Source organism: Drosophila serrata, unplaced genomic scaffold (genome assembly GCF_035046125.1).
Source record: "Drosophila serrata isolate PLE 108 unplaced genomic scaffold, ASM3504612v1 contig_272, whole genome shotgun sequence".
Taxonomy (NCBI): domain Eukaryota; kingdom Metazoa; phylum Arthropoda; class Insecta; order Diptera; family Drosophilidae; genus Drosophila; species Drosophila serrata.
The window spans coordinates 7,950,160-7,968,809 of NW_028257170.1; the positions used below are offsets into that span (position 1 = coordinate 7,950,160).

At 43.3% G+C, this 18,650-nt stretch overlaps 4 protein-coding genes across 9 annotated transcripts; 2 read left to right on the forward strand and 2 right to left on the reverse strand.

Moving 5' to 3' along the window:
• The first annotated feature begins 417 nt into the window (after positions 1-417).
• LOC110190486 (uncharacterized) lies at positions 418-12,248 on the forward strand. 2 transcript variants are annotated; one of them, XM_020960999.2, is made up of 5 exons: positions 418-1,164; positions 6,864-7,110; positions 7,175-7,298; positions 7,420-9,881; positions 10,248-12,248. In XM_020960999.2, exons 1-5 carry the CDS (start codon positions 613-615, stop codon positions 12,074-12,076), a joined length of 5,214 nt encoding a protein of 1,737 aa, XP_020816658.2. In that variant the 5' UTR covers positions 418-612; the 3' UTR covers positions 12,077-12,248. The 2 variants fall into 2 exon arrangements, with proteins under 2 accessions (XP_020816658.2, XP_086689916.1); XM_086833790.1 differs by lacking the exon at positions 418-1,164 and having other exon boundaries at positions 6,953-7,110; positions 7,156-7,298.
• Positions 1,242-6,194, reverse strand: ebd2 (earthbound 2). Of its 5 annotated transcripts, XM_086833791.1 has the most exons (4): positions 5,515-5,617; positions 5,321-5,375; positions 3,110-3,410; positions 1,242-2,443 (listed from the first exon to the last, which is right to left on the reverse strand). In XM_086833791.1, the coding sequence occupies exons 3-4, from the start codon at positions 3,167-3,169 to the stop codon at positions 1,406-1,408; spliced, it is 1,098 nt and encodes a 365-aa protein (XP_086689917.1). In that variant the 5' UTR covers positions 3,170-3,410; positions 5,321-5,375; positions 5,515-5,617; the 3' UTR covers positions 1,242-1,405. The 5 variants fall into 5 exon arrangements, with proteins under 5 accessions (XP_086689917.1, XP_020816660.2, XP_020816661.2 ...); XM_020961001.2 differs by lacking the exons at positions 5,321-5,375; positions 5,515-5,617 and adding an exon at positions 5,711-6,194; XM_020961002.2 differs by having other exon boundaries at positions 5,321-5,701.
• Positions 12,249-12,457: 209 nt separating the features above from the next.
• Positions 12,458-13,413, reverse strand: LOC110190718 (uncharacterized). Its single transcript, XM_020961340.2, has 2 exons — positions 13,326-13,413; positions 12,458-13,208 (listed from the first exon to the last, which is right to left on the reverse strand). The coding sequence occupies exons 1-2, from the start codon at positions 13,326-13,328 to the stop codon at positions 12,582-12,584; spliced, it is 630 nt and encodes a 209-aa protein (XP_020816999.2). The 5' UTR covers positions 13,329-13,413; the 3' UTR covers positions 12,458-12,581.
• Positions 13,414-16,404: 2,991 nt separating this feature from the next.
• Positions 16,405-17,242, forward strand: LOC110190678 (uncharacterized). Its single transcript, XM_020961284.2, has 2 exons — positions 16,405-16,890; positions 16,958-17,242. The coding sequence occupies exons 1-2, from the start codon at positions 16,727-16,729 to the stop codon at positions 17,046-17,048; spliced, it is 255 nt and encodes an 84-aa protein (XP_020816943.1). The 5' UTR covers positions 16,405-16,726; the 3' UTR covers positions 17,049-17,242.
• Positions 17,243-18,650: the final 1,408 nt, after the last annotated feature.

Below are 18,650 nucleotides of genomic sequence, written 5' to 3' on the forward strand. Positions count from 1 at the left end.
AACGTTTTTCAAGAGCATTTAAGGAAACATGATTGAAATATATGTAATTTATTAGTTGTTTAAAATTTTGTTTGGCTAGAGGTATCACGAAAGTAAGAAATATGGAAAATAAGCTATGCAAACCGATGCACATGGAACTCACCAAAAAGGTGCACAACCAGGCTAAGCAAGAAACGGATTCGCCAATGTGACCCCTACCATTGCTAGCATTTCTACTGTGAACTGAAACTTTTGCGCGCTTATTTTCGAATTTGAATAGGAATTAAGAAGACTAATCAATCTTATTATTTTATATTATTATTTTATATTTATATTATTATAATATATTATTTAGTTCTTTAAAAAATTGAATATTTAATATTTCATTGAATATTTTGAATATTAATCATTCTTACAATAAACTTAGGAATTTATTTAACGTCTAATATATCTTGTTTTGTAAAAACCAAAGCTTTAAATAATTTTGGAATCTTCTAAGCATTGCCTTTTCTTTCACCTTATCAACTTTCATTTAAATCTTTCTACTCGAAACACAACAAACGCGTCGTGCTTATACAAAATTTCTAGTTTTATTCCCATCAATATTGCAAAATCGTTAGTGTTTTTGCAAAAATGTTGAAAAAATTCGTGGAAGTAAACGCGGAATGCAGTCCCTCGACGAACCCGTACGAGGTGCGCACCTACCTCGGCAACGACACCGTGCCGGAATGGAACGCCGAGAATTGTCCGCCCCGCGACCGTGTCTGCCCGAAGAAGCCACCAACCTCAACGATATCTCAAGTCCTAACCATCGAGGATGAGCTGCGTCGCATACACCACAAGTCGGAGCAATCTCGCTTCTTCAATGTGTTCAAACCGAAATGCGCCCTTTATGACGACCACACCAAGTGCGTCATACCGCAGCGCACTCCTGCCGAGTTAAAGCTGAACGCCGAGATGCGAGAGCGCATCCTAGCCGCCCGCGTCGATATTGGCCTGGTGGAGCATGATGCCAAGAAGCCGCGAAAGTGTCCCAAGGATCTCGTTGTCCTCAACAGTCCCATGGATATGGGAGAGGAGGAACAGGATGCCGAGGAGGGTGAGGAGGAGGAGACGGAGGTTAAGCCACAACTAGCCTCAGCCGAGTGCAGCTCGGACATGATTCTCATTCCAGACAAGCGAATGGTGAGTAAAGATTATATTTTTTTCTTTAAAAAGTATTGTTTCTTGGTAAATCATTTATAATTAGGCACCAAACTATAAGTTTCCATTAACTTTATTTGTAATTCAACTCTGTTGACGATAGACTTGATCGCACATCTTAAAATAACTTAAAATCCACACTTTCTATGGCTATAAATAAACGGCATATGTTATGGCATTGAAGTTAAGGCTAGCTTAGGATACGACTTGGTATTTGGTGCTCTTACTCTATCAGCTCAATGTCATCGATGTCTGCATAGATACTGCCAGGTGGCAGTTCCGGCAGGGAGCTAATATCTGGATTCCCTCCAGACTCTGAACTCGTGGCCAGCGATAGGGTGCGGTAAGCTCCCGAAGCAGCCTGCTGTTGCATATGCACGCCCAACTGTGAGATCAACTCCAAGGCTTTAATGTCCGAGTTCATTAGAGCGAACTGGTGGATGATGGCTAGGTGGGGAAAGACGCCGTTGAGCAAGGTGCTGGTGCCGGCAATCATCTGCTCATCCGAATTGGGCTGCTCTTCGGTGGGGGCTTCCTGTTCGTCCGCCATGCTGTCCGGTGAATCCATCATACTGGGCTCACAGGTGACCACCTCCACGACTTCCTCATCGCCCTCTTCGAGGTGGTCAGACATCAGGCTGTTCTCGCTGGACAGATTAACCAAGTCGGGTAATTTGGGCAATAGTTCTTGGTTGTTGGAGTCTCCTTCAGCCGAGTCGGACAGCTCGCGTTGCATGAAGTTAGGCAGAGCCTGCTTAAACTCCACAATGATCTCTTCGACGGGCAGGTCTTGTGCGATGGGATTCTCTCCCTGGTAGCCCAAGTCGTCCTCCTCGTACTTGTACTTTCCGCGGAAGCGATTCAGCCAGCGGTAGGAGGGTCTAAAGGAGGGCAGGTTCAGAACTGCAGCCATCCGTAGAGCGGTTTCCTTCAGCTTCTGGTTTCGGATGCTCAGGTTTAGATGGAGTTGCCGGCATCGTTCCACCCACTCGTGGAGTAGGAAACTAATGGCGCTCATTTCGAACTTTCGACGCTTGCGCGTCATCTCCTCAATTATAATGGACGCATCAGCTTCGCTCAAGGTGGCCAGTTGTTGGAGCAGCTCCTTCTTCTTCTCCAGAATCCGACGTATTTGGGTGGCGCAGCAGTGGAACATCTTGGCCAGGCTGTTCCTAGAGATATTGGTCTCCTCATAGTAACGGATTACGGCAATCTTCTCGTAAAATGTCAGGATATTACGCTCATTGCGACGGGATTTGTTCTGGGGAATATACATAAGTTCAATTAATAAATTAGGAAATTAATTTAATAAAAAGTGAACTAATCAATTTAGATACATAAAAAAGGACCTAAATCCTTCTGTTTCCTTTTAGATTTAAAAATGTATACTATATCTTTAACCACTACATAAATTGTTTTAAACTTTAAAAGGACCTATAGGTTTTCCTTGAACAATTATTTTGTTGTTACTTACAAATTAATGAACTATTTTGCCTAATCTTTTAAATAAATAAAATGACTTTAATGGTAACTAAAAATATTAAAGTTTTATCTTTATAATTTACTGTAGTAAGCCGCTAAAAGTAGGCAATGATTTGTGTTCCCTTTGATTTAATAAGATGTCCTTGTCTAACCTTCTGCTTTTGAAAGAAAAGGAAACACATATTTACAAGAATCCTTGACGCCACTGCACAAAGCCGGTTTGTGAATATTTTAACCGAGATCTCCAAATACAAACATGTATATGTATTTACGAACAAACATACATACATACATATGTGCATACATATTTACAAACACAATTACGTAAGTGTGCCTTCGGATGACGCGCGTGTTTGTCTGTTGGCCACAAGCTATAAAATCCACCCTATACGGACCGCTTAAAGGCCAAGTTAACATATCTGGCTTCCACTTGGGACTTACTTACCCCTTTGTTGTTGTTGTTGCGCCGCAGCGTCGCCGTTGGTAATGCTGCTATGGCTGCCATTTCAATTGTTTTACTTCAATTCACAGAGTTTCGACTAGTTTTGTGGTTTTCTCCTCCTTCTTGAATTCTCCTCTTCTTGTTTTCCGCAAACTGCGCAGCAGCTTCCGCCAAGCCAATTGCGCTGTTGTTGTTGCCTCGCTCTCACCTACGAACCCTCTGTTCGCAATGAACTGACATCAGAGAGAGACAACCGGAGAATGTGTTGTCTGTGCGAGTGGAACTGCGACGATTCCTTTCGAAGCTGGACACAAAAGAAAAAGCAATAAAACATAAATAAAACTACTATTAATACCGGCCATGCAAATGGCAAAGAGTTATTAGTCACATTTTTGTGTTGGCACGAAGCACGTTCTCTAATTCGTTTGTGTATTAGCTTATTTCTGTTGTTGCGGCGCTGACATTTTTACAATTACTGAGTAATAACACTTGTGCCCTGCTTTTTGGTTCCGCTCTCCTCGTTGCTCATTCCCCTGTACTCTTTCCTATGCCTCTTCCCGCGCCTTCGACTGTGTGCGTTAGCTCGTCGCTGGCTCCGTATTCCATATGAAATAAAAACGGTTCACTATGCGCTCACAGTCCCTTTGGTGGTGTGTTTGTTGCTGTTTCGCATCGGCTTCGGCCGTTGTTGTTGTAGCAACAGAAATGACACTTGCAGCTGTTACGGTTAAACAGTGGTGGACAAAATAGAAGTAATGGGGTTTTTTAAAAATTACTAAAAGAGCGGATGGAAACTATGAGGATCATGGGAACATATTCAAATACATATGTAAATAGTTGATCTCATGATCGAAATGGTGTAAATTTAGAAATTTAGAGGTATTTAGATTTATTATTTAAGTCAATGTCCCTCCCTTCAGGTATGCTGCATACTTAGTTGCACGGAAGTGTCTATAGTCAGGGTCTTATAAAGCTTATAATAAATAAATGATTTAATTTAATATTTGTCTGAGCTTTAAAATCAACATTAGCTAAGATTTATTATGTACATATAATTTGTATAAATAGCAACCCGTATAAGTAAATTGTTTTCAAATAAAATTTTCAGGTACATGTATTAAAAAGTTTAAAATTAACTACTATTATTTCTAACATTGTATTATATTTTTGACCTCAGCTGTATTGTGTTGCTTGGTCTAGTGCACTAGTGCATTGTGCATACATGTATGCAAAAGCAGTGCGGTTGCTGTCGCTTCGCTTTTGTTTCACTTGCGTCTGCGTTTTGCCGCGAGTGTGTGTTGTTTGTTATGTTTCGATTGTTGTTGCCGGGGGCGTGTGTTGGAGTGGGCGTGGACAGAAGGGGTGGCTGGGTTAACGATTAACATCCGATTTCTATTTTGCAAATGTAGCTCCCCACGCAGAAGGTGCGCTCTATCTTGGCTAATTACTTTTGCGTTCGCAGATAAGAGCCTGTCTACTGAGAGTGGAGTGCTTCGAACGATTCGTTTCTTTTCGTTTCGTTTGATACCCGAAGTGATATAAAGACGCTTTAATGTTTTATGGGCTTCCACCGTGGTGGCACCTTATCGATTCACCTCTCTGTTTTATTTAACATCTTTGAGGTAAACCCTTCGGAATGACATTAAAAGGCTTCTAGGGGCTACTTTTTAATAAAAACTTTATCTTATCTGTATAGTTATTGCCCAAGTCAAGATTGAATCAAGATAATCTTTCTTTGGAATTAATAAACAAAATAATAAGAAATATCCTTTTTTAAAAATATCCCTTAACTCAACCTTAAGCAGATGCTCATATGATTAACTTTCGTATAATCTGTAGAAAATAACTTTAAGCTCATCATTTTGTTGAGTCCCCTTTTGGGAGCTTCTTCTAATGTTAACTACGCCCCTGAATTTCACATTCCCTTTGCTCAGTGGCGCCGCCAGAGGTCTCTTGTTTGCTTGCACACTTTAGCTTTACGTATGCACTTAAATGTGTGTCTGTATCTGTATCTGGGCTTTGTTAGGCGGCTGCACCTGGCAAATACCAATTTTAATTCGAATTCCAAGTCATCACCGAGATTGCTTTTGCTGCCTCAGCACCATGATGGAAAACAGATGCCTTTAAGTTGATTACGTCGCCAGTTTCCTTTTTCTACCTGTTTTTGAGCGTGTTTCTGGAAGATGCTATTAGTGCTTAATAATAATTACTCACGTAAATAAATTAGAAAGTCTCGTCCCTAGCTAAGGATTACATTTAGAACTGGTTTCTAAAAAGAAAAACATCCTTTATTTAACCTTAAGGTGGAAAGAGTGTCAAAGGAACTTAAGCTCTCCTTGCAGTCCCTTTAGCAATAAAGCCTGTTTTATATAGAACTCCAACTGAACTCTGTTGGGACCTGGCAGCACCTGCTCTCTGCTCCAAAGATCTTGTTGAATAACCCCTTCATCTGGCTTGACATTTTGCCAGCGAGGGTTGCGTAGTGAAACTAGCGACTTGTTGGCAGACTGCGCCTTGGCTTTGGTAGTGGTGGCCGGTGGCCTGCCTGCCTGCCTGCTGTTGACGTGGTCGTATGCTATAACTGTGCGATATTGCGCCGCTCACCTGGCTCACCTGGTCCGCTGCTGTTGTTGCTGTTCTTGTTGTTCTTGTTGTTGCTGCAGCACGCTAGATGACTTGTTTGTTCTGCAGCCGAGACAGCCTCGTATTTGTATAGCGGGTATTCGGGTCCGGGTTCGGATTCGGGTTCGGGTTCGGGTTTCAGTTCGGTTTTGGGTTTGTCGAACGAGAGCGATAAGATTCCGTGATGTGGCACTAAGCGCTGCTCGTTGTTCACTGCTCTGTGCATTGGACGCCTCTGTTTGGTGGCCGTCAGCTCTGCTTTGTGGCCAGCCAGCCATAGAGGGCCTCACAGACACAGCCGTAGCCCGTAACCCACACACTGGCACACGGGCAGGCCCACATACTCGTATAGCGCGCGCGGCGACATCAGGTCGTTATAGTCAGTCTAGTTGGCATTTCGTGCTTACCTTATGCCGCTTACTAACTTCTTGATGAGCGCAGAGAAGTAAAGTAGAAAAAAATAAAACAGCGAACACAAACAGGCCTCCCGTCCGTCCGTCCGTACATATACTGTACACTCGCACACTCACACACACGCAAACGAACGGTCTATATAGGGGACGTAGTAGTACGTCGGGCATCGGTGGCGTATGCGTGCTATTTTCAGCCGCATTAAAAGCTTATGGCCATGGGCAGGAAAACACAAAAACAGAGTCGCCAAGTGAAAGCACAGAGCTTGCACAGAGCCAAGCGCCGATAACTGGCCATATGTTACACAATTGCCAGCGTTAAACTATTTGATTACTGAATAATGTAGATGGCCTGCATATCCTAATATTACTTGGCCTTAAAAAGCTAAGGAGGGGGTTAGATGCTTTGAAAACTAGCTTAGGAAAAATTAGTTAATTAATTAGGACTTTAGTTTCGAACATTAAATGAGAACTTATGGAACTTTAAATGTTTTCAAACATCCTTACATATTTGTTTCCTTGTATTTGTATTAAATAAATCAGTTTTAATCAATAAATAACCATAAAGATTTATTTGGTTTTTTTTTTAAGTACCTTTACATAACATTTGTAACCCCCATTTTACTTTTTAAAATGATTTCCCTTTTCTATAATACTATATTATTTAGCATAAAAAAAAGTAATAAAATAATAAATAAACTATTTAATATTCTATCCTTGCTTAGCTGGAGCTTAAGCGTCCCAAGAGTCGTATCTACCTGAACGAGACAGATGTGGGTCCGCTAGAGGAACTACCTTTCCCCTCCTACAATCCCCGTGTCCTGCAAGAAGGCTTAGAGACCGATAACCTGCAGACCTACGACCTCATCGAAGGTTGCAATCCAGCGGATCTGTGGACCTGGAACGTGGGCTACCAAAGGCGGGAACAGGAACTCGATCAGGACTTTATCAATGCTTCCCTGCCCAGATATGGTATGTAATCAGATGTTCCTTCGATCGGTTATTACACTTACCTAGCTCCATCTAAATTTCACAGAAAACGACGGGGAACTTACGCTTTATAATATTCCCAATCAACTCGAAAAGACCTTCACTGCTGAGATTGTGTTCGGAACTCGAAACATTTATCCAGAACCAAAACCGGATTCTAACCGTTTAAGGTAAGTAAATCCTTGAAAATACTATACATTTGGGCATATAATTATACCAAAGCCTAACTATATATCTTGTTTTATTTCGAAAATAAGAAAAACCCCTAACAAAAATCTTTCTCTTCTGTAGATACTATAATAGGCCCAGCGAGGTTGGCGCCATTATCATTGCCTTTGTGGAAAGCTTCCGCTTGAATCCGGATTTCTGGACAGGCGCCACCATGGATGCCATCCTTAAGCGCGGTGTGAAGTTGGTCAAGAAGAGTGCTTCCTTAAACTTCAAATCGGAGGTCAACGATTTCGATATACTCCCTCAAGTGGCTGAACGTCAGGCCGCTGTGCAGATCAAGATCCACTTTTCGGGACTACTGAAGAACGAACCCAATATGTTCAAGGTTCTTTCGCTGTTTTTCTCCAAGTATAATGCCTGCATTTTTACATCCCGCGATCTCTTCCTGCTGATCTGGAAGCGATGTCTGAACTCGTACTACATCTTTGATCCAAATGGACGTGATGACCAATGCGAAAGGGACTTCGAGGAGGGAAAGTGCTCTCTGATGGCCACACGGTTCACCGAGCATTTGGTGCACCTGATCATTAAATTCAGTGACTTGCAACCCGATGATGAGTTCAATATCTTTGAGATTTCACTGACCCAGTACGGAAAGCTAAAGGAGGAGCCCTATAAGAAGGGGGAGGACGAGGAATATCACAAACTCTGGGCGGTGGTCAATGAGCATTTTGCTGTGAAGACATCAGGCACTGGTGGCATTCATCAGCCCATTTCCGGCAACGAGAAGAATGCCTCGCTGGTGGTGTCCCTGATAGCCCTGATTTATTCCGAATTCGAGTTAGCCAAGTTGTGGCGACCGGGAACCATTGATGATATCATGCGGTATGGTGTGGCTTACTACAAGACCCTGCGCAAGAAGTTCCGACTGGATGGCAAGCGCTGGAAGAATAAGAAGCCCCATTTGAATATTGTGGACCTGCCGGAGATGTTCCTGATGGGTGCCTTCAAGGCCACCGTTCGCAAATATCCCTTCATGATCAACGGACACGTGGCGGACTGCAAAAGCTATTTGGATTCTCAGCTGACGATGGCGCTGCACCAACTCTTCAATATGCCCAACTGGCCAGCGGCTCTCCTCCAGATCGATAACTCTGTGCTGGCCTTGTGGCGTGACAGGGAGTTCTTCTACGTCTTCGATCCGTTCCGTAGGAATCGCACTGGCTTGGTGGTGGATCCCGATGATTATACGATCAGGGGTCTGGCCGTGCTGCAGATTCATGCCACTTTCGACTCCTTTGTCCGTGTGCTGTACCGGAATGCCTTGAAGATGAGACGTGGTGGCAAGTTCTTTATCCACGGCATCCGTTCGGGTTGCATCCGTCCACTGCAGGTGATAACACCGCAGGCAAACAAGTTCCCGAACCTTAAGATGGGTTTGCCCACGTTCACGGATGAACCACCGGCTCCTGAGCTGAAGCAGAAGAAGAGTATCGAGAGCATTCCGGAGGAGGAACGTTTCCCCACAGTCGAGGAGAGCGAAATGGTGGACGATCTGATCAACTGGATTATCAATAATATTATCAAGGAACTGCCAGAACCACAGCCGAGGAGGCCAAGTATATATAGGCCTGCCCAGAAGGTCCTGCTGCGCACGGATAAGGAGAACCTTCGAGCACTGCGGCTGAAGATCAAGCGCGGTTACGAGCTGGGCCAGGAGGAGGAGGAGGATCTGAAGCGCGTGCTCACAGTGGAAGAGGAATTGGCTCTCAAGAGCAACTTCAAGCAGCTGCCGGATGGCTCCTGGATCATTATGGGCACCACCTCCCTGCCCCAGGTGGATGAGGAGATGGCCAAGCTGGGTGGCTTGCTGGCTGCCCTGGTGGCCATGGCAGTATCCTCGAAGTACAAGATCTCCACCTGGAATGCCGATCTCATTGAGTTCTCGCTGGAATCGGTCAACAGCTTCAGTGAGGACTATCAGATGTACGAGAATGTCCTGGCCTGTCTGTTGGCCAAGAAGCTGCCGGACATTGCCATCGGCGAGAGCAACTTCAGTCTGGAGGTAAAGAAGGTGGTCAAGTCCTCCATCACGGTGCCGCTGCGTCAAGTTCTGGTGGATCTTCTGGTGGACCACAACCGACTGCTGCTCGTCTGCCAGCGCTTCTCCTGTGTGATCTTCAGGCGCTACAACTTTGTGTACATGTTCATTGGCTTCCCGTGCAATGCCATTGGGTATCGGAAGGGCGGATCCGGTCCAGCCTGCCTCCTACGCTTCTTGGAGTTGGATGCCCTGATCAAGCGCATTGAGTTTGGCTGCAATCCCCAGGGCTGCTCCGTAATGAACTTTATTGTGGCCTGCATCGCAATGGTGGACAACAATCTTCATGGACGATTCAGACCGGCGGCCAAGGCGGACGATGACAATGAGGTCAAGCAGGAGACTGCTCGGCAGAAGAAGCTACGTGAGCAACGGCTGGAGAAGATGCGATACATCGACGAGGAGCTGAGGAAGGAGAACGAGCGCATCCAGACGTTCCTGAAGGCGAAGCAGGAGCATTGGGATCGCAAGACCGGAAAGAGTGAGTACTTGGCCGGGGATATTAGTTTAGAATTTTGGATGTATCATTTTTGGATATATATTAGTATAATTGTGGTTTTCACACAATATACTCTTATGAAAAATTTTGTTATTATTATTTATTTTTAATATTTTGAAGGATATTTTTGTTTGATCATTGTCTTAGCTGTCAATAATTTATATTGTTCTTTTAATATTTGTATAGTGTTGTTCCGGTTTATCAAAGGTTTTTCTTAAAATTTAACTTTTAATTTACTTTTAATAATATTTCTGAGGATCCTTTTTTGAAAGATTTTCTATAAAAAAATAGTTTTCAATAAGTTTTTAAACATTATTTCCCTAATACAATTTTCATATATCCTTGCAGGCAAGCCCGAGTACAGGGACACCGGCATCGACGAAGGCGAGGGCGAGGAGGGTGAGGAGGACGACGACCTGGTCGAGGAGGAGGGCGAGGAAGAGGGCGAGGAGGAGGTGGAGCTGAAGCACAAACCGGGCAAGAAGCTGCCCAAGGAGCTGCGGCGTGTGTACAAACCTCGACCCATTATGTTTGGCTATCGAATGCGCGAAAAGGACTGCAACTTCAAGATCCAGGGTAGCGTCGCTTTAGAGGGACGTGGAGATGGCTCCTTCAAGACGATCAAGCCGTGCTACTTCGCCTCCGCCTTGGCCATCCTCAGCTGCTCCCTGCGTCCGCTGAACCAGTGGAACTCGTACCGCATCGATCGGGTGATCAGCAATGCCAAGAGCATTGCCGCCGGAGTCTGTGACCTGGAGTCCGCCTACGAGCGCGTCGTCCGCCATGTGACCATCGACGACTACGAGTTCGACATCTGGATCCGTTGCTTCGAGGTGACGGGCTTGTGGACACCGACGCCCATGAAGAATGCCGGCTCCCCGGAGGCGGGTCTCACTCTGTTCAAGAAGAAGTTCAATAAGCTTTTGAAGGTGCGCAAATACATGATCCTCTTTACGCCCAACGGAAGCTTTGCCATCTACCACGACGAGTTCTTCCACGTCTTCGATCCGTATGGCAGCATGGAGAAGCCCGATGAAGGCGAGGAGGAGGAGGAACAGGATGGCGACGAGGAGGAAGGCAAGAAAAAGAAGCGCTGTCCAAAGGGACCGAAGCGATGGCCCGAGAGAAACACCGCCTCCTGGGTGCTCCTCTACGACATGGACTCTGTGCTCAAGTACATCGATAACCGGGTTGCCGCCAAGGATTGGAAGGAGAAGAGCATGTTCAAGTTCTTTGTGGTGGATGTGCTGTCGCACAAGAAGGCGGCACCTAATGCTCGCATCCTGCAACTCCTCACCGATCTGTCCATACCCATGACTTGCTCGAACAAGCAATACGGCCGACCGGAGTATGAGATCTGTGCCACCAATGAGTCTCTGGGCTGGCTGGAGCTGGAGAACTGCCTGCCTGTCTGGAGCAGACTGAACAGAAGGAACACGGCTGGCAAGTATCGCAACCTGCCAGTCACCAAGATCAAGAAGTTCGATGTGGAGATCGAGGGACGTCTCTGGTCGCTGTGGGGCAACCTGCATCCGGAGGCACCGGTCTTCGACGACGAGTTGCGAGGTCGCCAGTACCTGGGATGCTATGTGATGGCCTGCTGTGCGGCCAGCGTCTACCGGCTGATGGACTGGAGTCCTCATCTCCTGGACACCATCGTGATCAGCGGCACCAATTACTTCAAGGAGAGCATCGATCAGATCAGTGTGGAGGACTACGAGTTCTCGCTGGAGAATCTCAACATCGACTGCTCCATGGACACCATCAACTTTGTGGTCCACATCGAACATGTGTGCTATGGCAAGCTGTACCGAGTGCCCACCTTCAACCGGATGAATCTCTCCGAGGCGCTGATCTACTTCTTCAGCCACTATCAGTTTGGTATTGTGAGTGTGCGGAAGAGGGCCTTGGCCATTGGCTTCTGTCCGGGACACGATGGCGGATACTTTATGTACGACTGCCAGGAGAAGGATCATCCGCTGTTCCCCAAACAACAGGGAGCTTCCTATATGCTGCGCACCCGCCATCTCCAGGTGCTGCTCTACTGCATCGTGGTCACCCTGAATGTGCCCTTCTACAACATCGACTTTAGTATCCACAAGGTGGAAATGCTGCGCGAAGGAGCCACTGTGGAGAACGAGGAGGAGGAGGGTGCCGAGGAGGAAAAACAAGAGTAGAATATACCAGGAGCTGGAGCTGGAGGATTGGTATAAGAAGATGTTGGGGATTGTTTCGTTGGGTGCTCGTGGGATCTGACGCTAAAGAATTAGGTTTCTTTCTTTTGGAATATATATCGACAGAGAATGGGTTTAATAAAGTATTGAGCCTCTTTTGGAATTAGTTTCTTAATTATTGAATTTTATTCTATGATCTTTGTTCTCAAATACTGATTTATTTTATAGTTAAAACTATGCAATGTGACGAATACATTTATCTTTGTAGAAAGAATCGATTTAAAATACCTTTCAAGTCTTTCATTTAGTATAAAACAATCTTTCTTTATCCAAACTGTGACTAATCAGAACCCCAAAAGACAGAATCAAAATCACACACATCTCTCTCTACCAATTCGAAATTTAATCGTGTCTCTAAGAACTAAGCAACTAAACATTTAACAACAATCGAATGACGCATGGCCGGATGACTCGATGCTACCCAGACGATGACTCAATTCCAAGTGACTTAATGGCGGAGACGACGCTGTTCCTCGGCCTGCTTGTAGTGATAGCCATCGGCACGTAGCTCGTGGGCGGGCTCTGTTTCCAGCTGCTCTTGGGTCTCCGCATCAGAGGGAGCCATAGGCTGCTGCACGTCCAAGACGTATGGCATCTGCTCCTCAGCTTGCTGCTCCTGCTGCTGCTGCTCCTGCATCTGGAACTGCTGCATCTGTTCCTGGTACTGCTGGTAGGTCAGCTGCTGCATGGCAAGCTGTGCCTGCTGGAGCTGCTCCATGGCGGCTTCCTGGGGTGCCATCTCCATCTCCATCTGGGGCATCATCATGGGCTCGGCATCCATTTGAGGCTGGACAGGAGCAGGCGGCAGATAGCGAGTGGCGAGCATGGCCTCCTCCGGCTGATCCACAGGAGCTGGGGGCGTAAGCTGGCTGCTGGGCATGGCCTCCATCTGGCCATGTTCGTTCTCCCGCATGTACTCCACCTGCTCCGGGAGTTCACGCAACTCCTGCTGTTCGATGCTCATGGAGACGGCTTGCTCTGGACGCGGAGGTGGCAGGTAACTGCTGCTGGGCAGGTGGGAAACATCTGCGGCGGCCAGGCAGGCGCACAGAGCGAGTGTCAGGCAGAAGGTTTTCTACATAAATTAAGTAAAATTTAAAATAATCAATGAAAAAGTTTGTAGTTAAATCCTTGTAATAGTTATCCTTAGTTATCCTTTTGAGCGTATTCCTTTTGCCTTTCGAATACTCACCATCTTGTTGAATGTTTGGCTGTGGAACGTCTGATGTCGGAAGAGCTGAAAGTGATGATATTTATACGAGCACAGCCTCCGAGGAGACCTTCAGTTGGCCCAGTCAATGGTCAAGAGGTTTAGGTAGTGGGCTCTGGTAGTCGGGTTCCGTTATTTGCTCAGTCCATCGATTTGTCGCCGGCATTATTTTGGTCTTGGTCTCGCTATTTTTTCTTTTTTTGTTTTGGCTCATCTCGGCAAACAATCAAACAAACATTCAAGTATTCAAGCTGAATCATCGCCACTGGCCCCCAAGTCTGGCCAGGCAACCACCACACCACACCAAACCAATCCGATCCGATCCGAAGCCTCAATTGGACTCAGTTTAAGCCGCTTTTGGCTGTTTGTGTACCCTTGCAGAGGGTAATTGCCATTTTTGGGGACCACAAGGAAGAGACCCAACTAAAAACAATAAACAATTTATAAATAGTTTTCTGTAAAAACAATGGATGCTATTTTGGTCTCTTGTAAAAACAATTCCTTGATACGTCTTCGGTAAATCAATATGAGGAAAACGATAACTTTTGGAGGTCTAATTTGTAGTTGTAGCTTTAAGAGGAAAATAAATTAAAAGAAAAATAAGCAACAACAGTTTGTTAATTATTTGCATTTTTTTACGAGTTAACAATGGATTTTGTATTTATTTGAATACTCCTTTGTTAACAAAATAAATATTACAGTAAATAATGTATAATTTGTATTCCTAAATAGTTAATTTTTAAACCTTTTCAATTATAATTAATATATAGTTTTTATAATAGCAACGTTCAGAATCTTTTTTACATTTAAATCCAGATTTTGCTAAAATATTAGCTCTATTATTTACTGATAGAGTATAGAGTATCAATTTATAAACCTCTTAAAAATGTAATAAATTAATTTATAATATTTTGGTTAATAACAAAAAGAGTATTTGATATTCTTTTTTAATAAACTCAACTTTTAGCATTCGTTTTCTCTTTATTTCAGTCTTCACCTGCGGACAGGTGCCACTTGACGGGGCGTTTGACAATCTCAATTGTGCTTGAAATTCGCGGCTCGAGGCGTATAAACTGGAGCATGGAGCATAGAGCTTGGAGCGTGGATATATACCCAAGGTTTACCCCGAATTCGCTTTTCGTTCACTTATTTTTGCACATCGCCTGTCTGACCCTCGCCAGCGGATTTCACGGTCAACTGATGGAACCCAGCACCCCGCCGGAGATGTCTCCGTGTTTCCAAGGGGCCTGACCGGAAAAGTAAATAAGCATTAAAGTAAATTCATAGACCTTCTTCTAAATAAATTTATATAGAAGAGTGTAAACAATACTTAAATTCCTTTCTAAGTATAAAATGTTTAAAATAATTTAGTTAAATTTAGTAGTCAGGTTGTGAAAACTCAACCGAGGTAATTGTTGTTTTGTAACCTTCAGAATCAGAAAATACTATGTTCCAGTGCCAAGCTTGTGATCATTAGAAGAGGAGCTTGAGGGTCGGCAGGAATTTCATCAGAGGAGCCTCCATTGGGTTCATTTGCTGCCACGATTACACCTTTCCCAATGAAGGACAAACAGAATAAGACGAACTGGGCGGTGGAAGCTGTGGATCCTCCACCTGGCGTTAGTTCGTTTAGTACCGTTAATACCCTAAGGGACACTCGCGTTCAGCGCCGGAATCCCCAGTTCGAGAATGAGCCTCCTCCGATGCCTTTGCCTCCGATAGCTCCCATTAACAAGCGGTCTGAGTCCACTTCCAGGAGATCAGACAGTCCGATTTTAATTCCGGAAGCTCCAATTGGAAACCGATCTCATTCCACTTCCAGGAGATCCGAGAGTCCAACGATTACTCCGATCGACAACCGGCCTGGGTCCAGTTCCGGGAGATCTCAGAGTCCGGTGATGCCTTTGATAGCTCCAATTGGCAACCGGTCTGAGTCCAGTTCCAGGAGAAACCAGAGACCAGGGGTGCCTCCAACAGCTCCCATAGGTAACCGGTCTGCATCCAGTTCCAGAAAATAACAGAGTCCGGTGAAGTTGGAGAGTGGGAGGGCAATGACAAACCCTTAAAGCGTTTTTCCGCGGAACGAGTCCTTCGTGGATCAAAATTAAAGAAATAAACAAAGCTGGAAAAAAGTGAACATCATGCTGGAAAGGTTCACAGCTCCACCTGGAACGACAGCTATATATAAACATCACAGCAAAACCTGGCCTTTGAAGCTCCTTGCTGCAGATCCAGAAGCACTGAACGCTAAATTTCTATGTACTGATTAATAAAATTTTTTAAATCAACATCATTATAATAATAACAAGTTAAATTATAAATTATTATTTTTAGATCTGGGAATCATGGAGTAGATCTTAAAGATCATTAAAATTATGAATACGACTTCAGAATTTCCAGTACGAGTAACTTTATTTTTTATACCCTTGCAAGTTATTTTAATTTTAGTCTGAAGCTTATAACGGTGTGAATGAGTCATTTCCGACCCTTAAATTCGTATATATTCTTTATTAAAAATTATGTTCAAAATTTTAAAGGGGCTACATCGTTAAAATTGTCAAAAATTGTCCGATTTCCGATATGATCCTTTTTTAATAGAAGTAAATGATAAATAATAATAAATATATCAAAGACAAATAAAATCTTTAGATTTAATATTAAATATAATATAATTCCAATCGGATTACTATTTTAGATCACTTTGAATCGTTTTAAGCAAGAATTTAAACTTTTGTTTATAGTAATTAATTTCTTAATCGAAAGACAGTTTTGACTTAAATTTAATGAGATATTTTAGGCATTTACCTAAATATTAGTATGTGATAAATGTAGCCTTGATATATATATTTTTAAAGTAAATCAACCATTTAAAGTTCTTTCTTTATAGGGCATGAAATATAATAATTTGCTCAACAGTTTATGGAAGCTAAAGACAATCTGCTTAAATGGTATACTTCTAGGCTTCATCATCAGTTTCCTCAATAATTTTTCAACGCAACGTTGCCTACTTTACTGGGGGTTCCATCGATCGGCTTTGCCAATAATTATAAAGTATAAAGTATTGTTTAATTAATTACACTATTCCTTAAATAAGCTACAAAAGTCATTAAACTGTTACTAACATTATAAATATTATGATTTCTGATTCTGAGATTACCCTATCCTTTTCTGTCTTTCACTGAGAATTCAAAAAATCAAAGTAACAGGGGTATAATAGTAACTCAAGCAAAACTAAATATATTTTATTGTTTTTACATATTATTTTGGATATTCAGGAAGTACAAATTTTGGTCTTAAAAATCAAATTAAATCCGCTTATAAATTGCCCGTTTGAGAAGCCATCAGCTTCCCTGCATTTTTCAAGAGGAATCATCACAGACGTCATGTCGTCACGAGTTGGAGAGCTGGACAGCGGCGTCGGATCCAGCGGCAGCGAGGATATGATGACCATGGATCCTACAGAGCATAATTTTGCCCTTGAATTGAAGCCGGCCCCAAAGCAGCTATGCATCCCGATGCACCAGCGCCTGACCAGCTCGGAAACCAAGTGAGAGCCACTTAAGAGTACCCTTTAAGTTCGCTTTAAATTTAATTACGATTTTATGTGCTTTTAGCGTATTCCATCGGGATGTGGACTACGAGGTGCCGGACAAGTCCTGGTCGGTTCTGTACATTGGAACCACCAAGGAGAAGGCCCTGAAGTAGCGCAAGACCAAGACCAACCGCAGCATCCCCCACAGCTTCTCCGTAGCACATCCTGCATTCCAATTGAAATCGATTTCCTGCAAACACAATGGCCCACTCAGCGATTGAGTCCTTCGCCACCACATCACTCAGTCATCCATCAGACGTCGCGAAATGTTATATAAAATTTAAATTCGCCCTCGTGCCATTGCATATATCATTGGACTTTTATTATAATTTTTGTGTGTGGGCTGAGCCTGATGATGCTGGTTCTGGGTCTGGTTCTGGGACTGAGTGCAATTGGTGGTGATACGTACGATTGTGATTAATGGAGACGCCGTCATTGAGCCCGATCCCCGGCGCTTCAGATGCTTGCCATATACATCTATATATGCATAACGATCGCTGTTCCATGATGTCATATTCATTGAGCCAAGATTGCTCTTGAGAAGTGTCAACTGAGACATTTCTATCTAAAGCGGAAATAATGGCTTAATGAGACAAATGACGCGACTCTGACACATCTGACAGCTTCGAATTTCACAAAACGTGTGAAATTCTAGCGAAATTGATGCTTAATTTTTGCAAAATCCATATTGTCTTTTATGATAAATGTTTGCAAATTGATTGCGCATGATATGATACGATTATTTAAGATTATAATGAATAATTTATCATGGGGCTTAACTTCTCAAAGAATTTATATAATTAATTCTTAAAGGGGAATCCCTAAAAAAAATCTATTTTTGTAATATTTAAATGTGTTAAGATTGGTTTAGAAAGTATATTTTTAAATGTTTACTAATATATACTTATAAAATTGGATAGCAATGCACTAGGTAAAGATACTATAACTTTTTAAGTAAAGTAAATTGTCTTGATGGATATTTTGTAATGTATTAATAAATATAATATATATATTTGTAATCTATATATATAAAAATGCTCTGTTCGTGTCTACATCCTTCATAGACTCGAAAAGTTCTGAACCGTTTAAGCCCAAATTTTTACACAACATGCGTTGAGGTTCCAGCTCGGTTATTGACTACTTTTGATGTTGATAGCTTATCTGCGGTGGCGAATATATCTATTTTTTTAGCGTTTCCAAGTGCCCCTACTGCTGCGCCATCTACAGGCAGCCAGCTGAATCAAAGCATTTCCTGTCAAACATTCAAAACATATTGAAAGAAGAAACTTGAAAAGTTCTGAACCGTTTATGCCCAAATTTTTAGAGAAGATGCGTTGAGGTTCCAGCTCGGTTATTGACTACTTTTGATGTTGATAGCTTATCTGCGGTTGCGAATATATCTATTTTTTAGCGTTTCCCCGTGCCCCTACTACTGCGCCCTCTACAAGCAAATCAAAGCATTTCCTGTCAAACATTAAAAACATATTGAAAGAAGAAATTGGAGATACAAATTTTATTTTTTGTTCAGGTTCAGTAAGAAACGAAGTCATGCCACCAAAGAAGTCGAGATTGGGTCGTCGTATTCGCAATACAGAAGCAAAAAGACGTAAGATTGCGAATATGACTGACGAAGAACGGGCCTCCATCCGAGAGACGCGGCTGCGCGATGAACTTTTACTCATACAGGTTAATGGTTCGGAGGACCGATTGCAATC

Bases quoted from the DNA above. Each gene is read 5' to 3' on its own strand.
- LOC110190486 (XM_020960999.2), top strand. From the start codon at position 613: ATGTTGAAAAAATTCGTGGAAGTAAACGCGGAATGCAGTCCCTCGACG. The intron at 7,111-7,174 runs GTATGTAATCAG...TAAATTTCACAG, and splicing joins TGCTTCCCTGCCCAGATATG to AAAACGACGGGGAACTTACG. The intron at 7,299-7,419 runs GTAAGTAAATCC...TCTCTTCTGTAG, and splicing joins CCGGATTCTAACCGTTTAAG to ATACTATAATAGGCCCAGCG.
- ebd2 (XM_020961001.2), bottom strand. From the start codon at position 3,169: ATGGCAGCCATAGCAGCATTACCAACGGCGACGCTGCGGCGCAACAAC. The intron at 2,444-3,109 runs GTAAGTAAGTCC...TATATTCCCCAG, and splicing joins GCAACAACAACAACAAAGGG to AACAAATCCCGTCGCAATGA.
- LOC110190678 (XM_020961284.2), top strand. From the start codon at position 16,727: ATGTCGTCACGAGTTGGAGAGCTGGACAGCGGCGTCGGATCCAGCGGC. The intron at 16,891-16,957 runs GTGAGAGCCACT...ATGTGCTTTTAG, and splicing joins CTGACCAGCTCGGAAACCAA to CGTATTCCATCGGGATGTGG.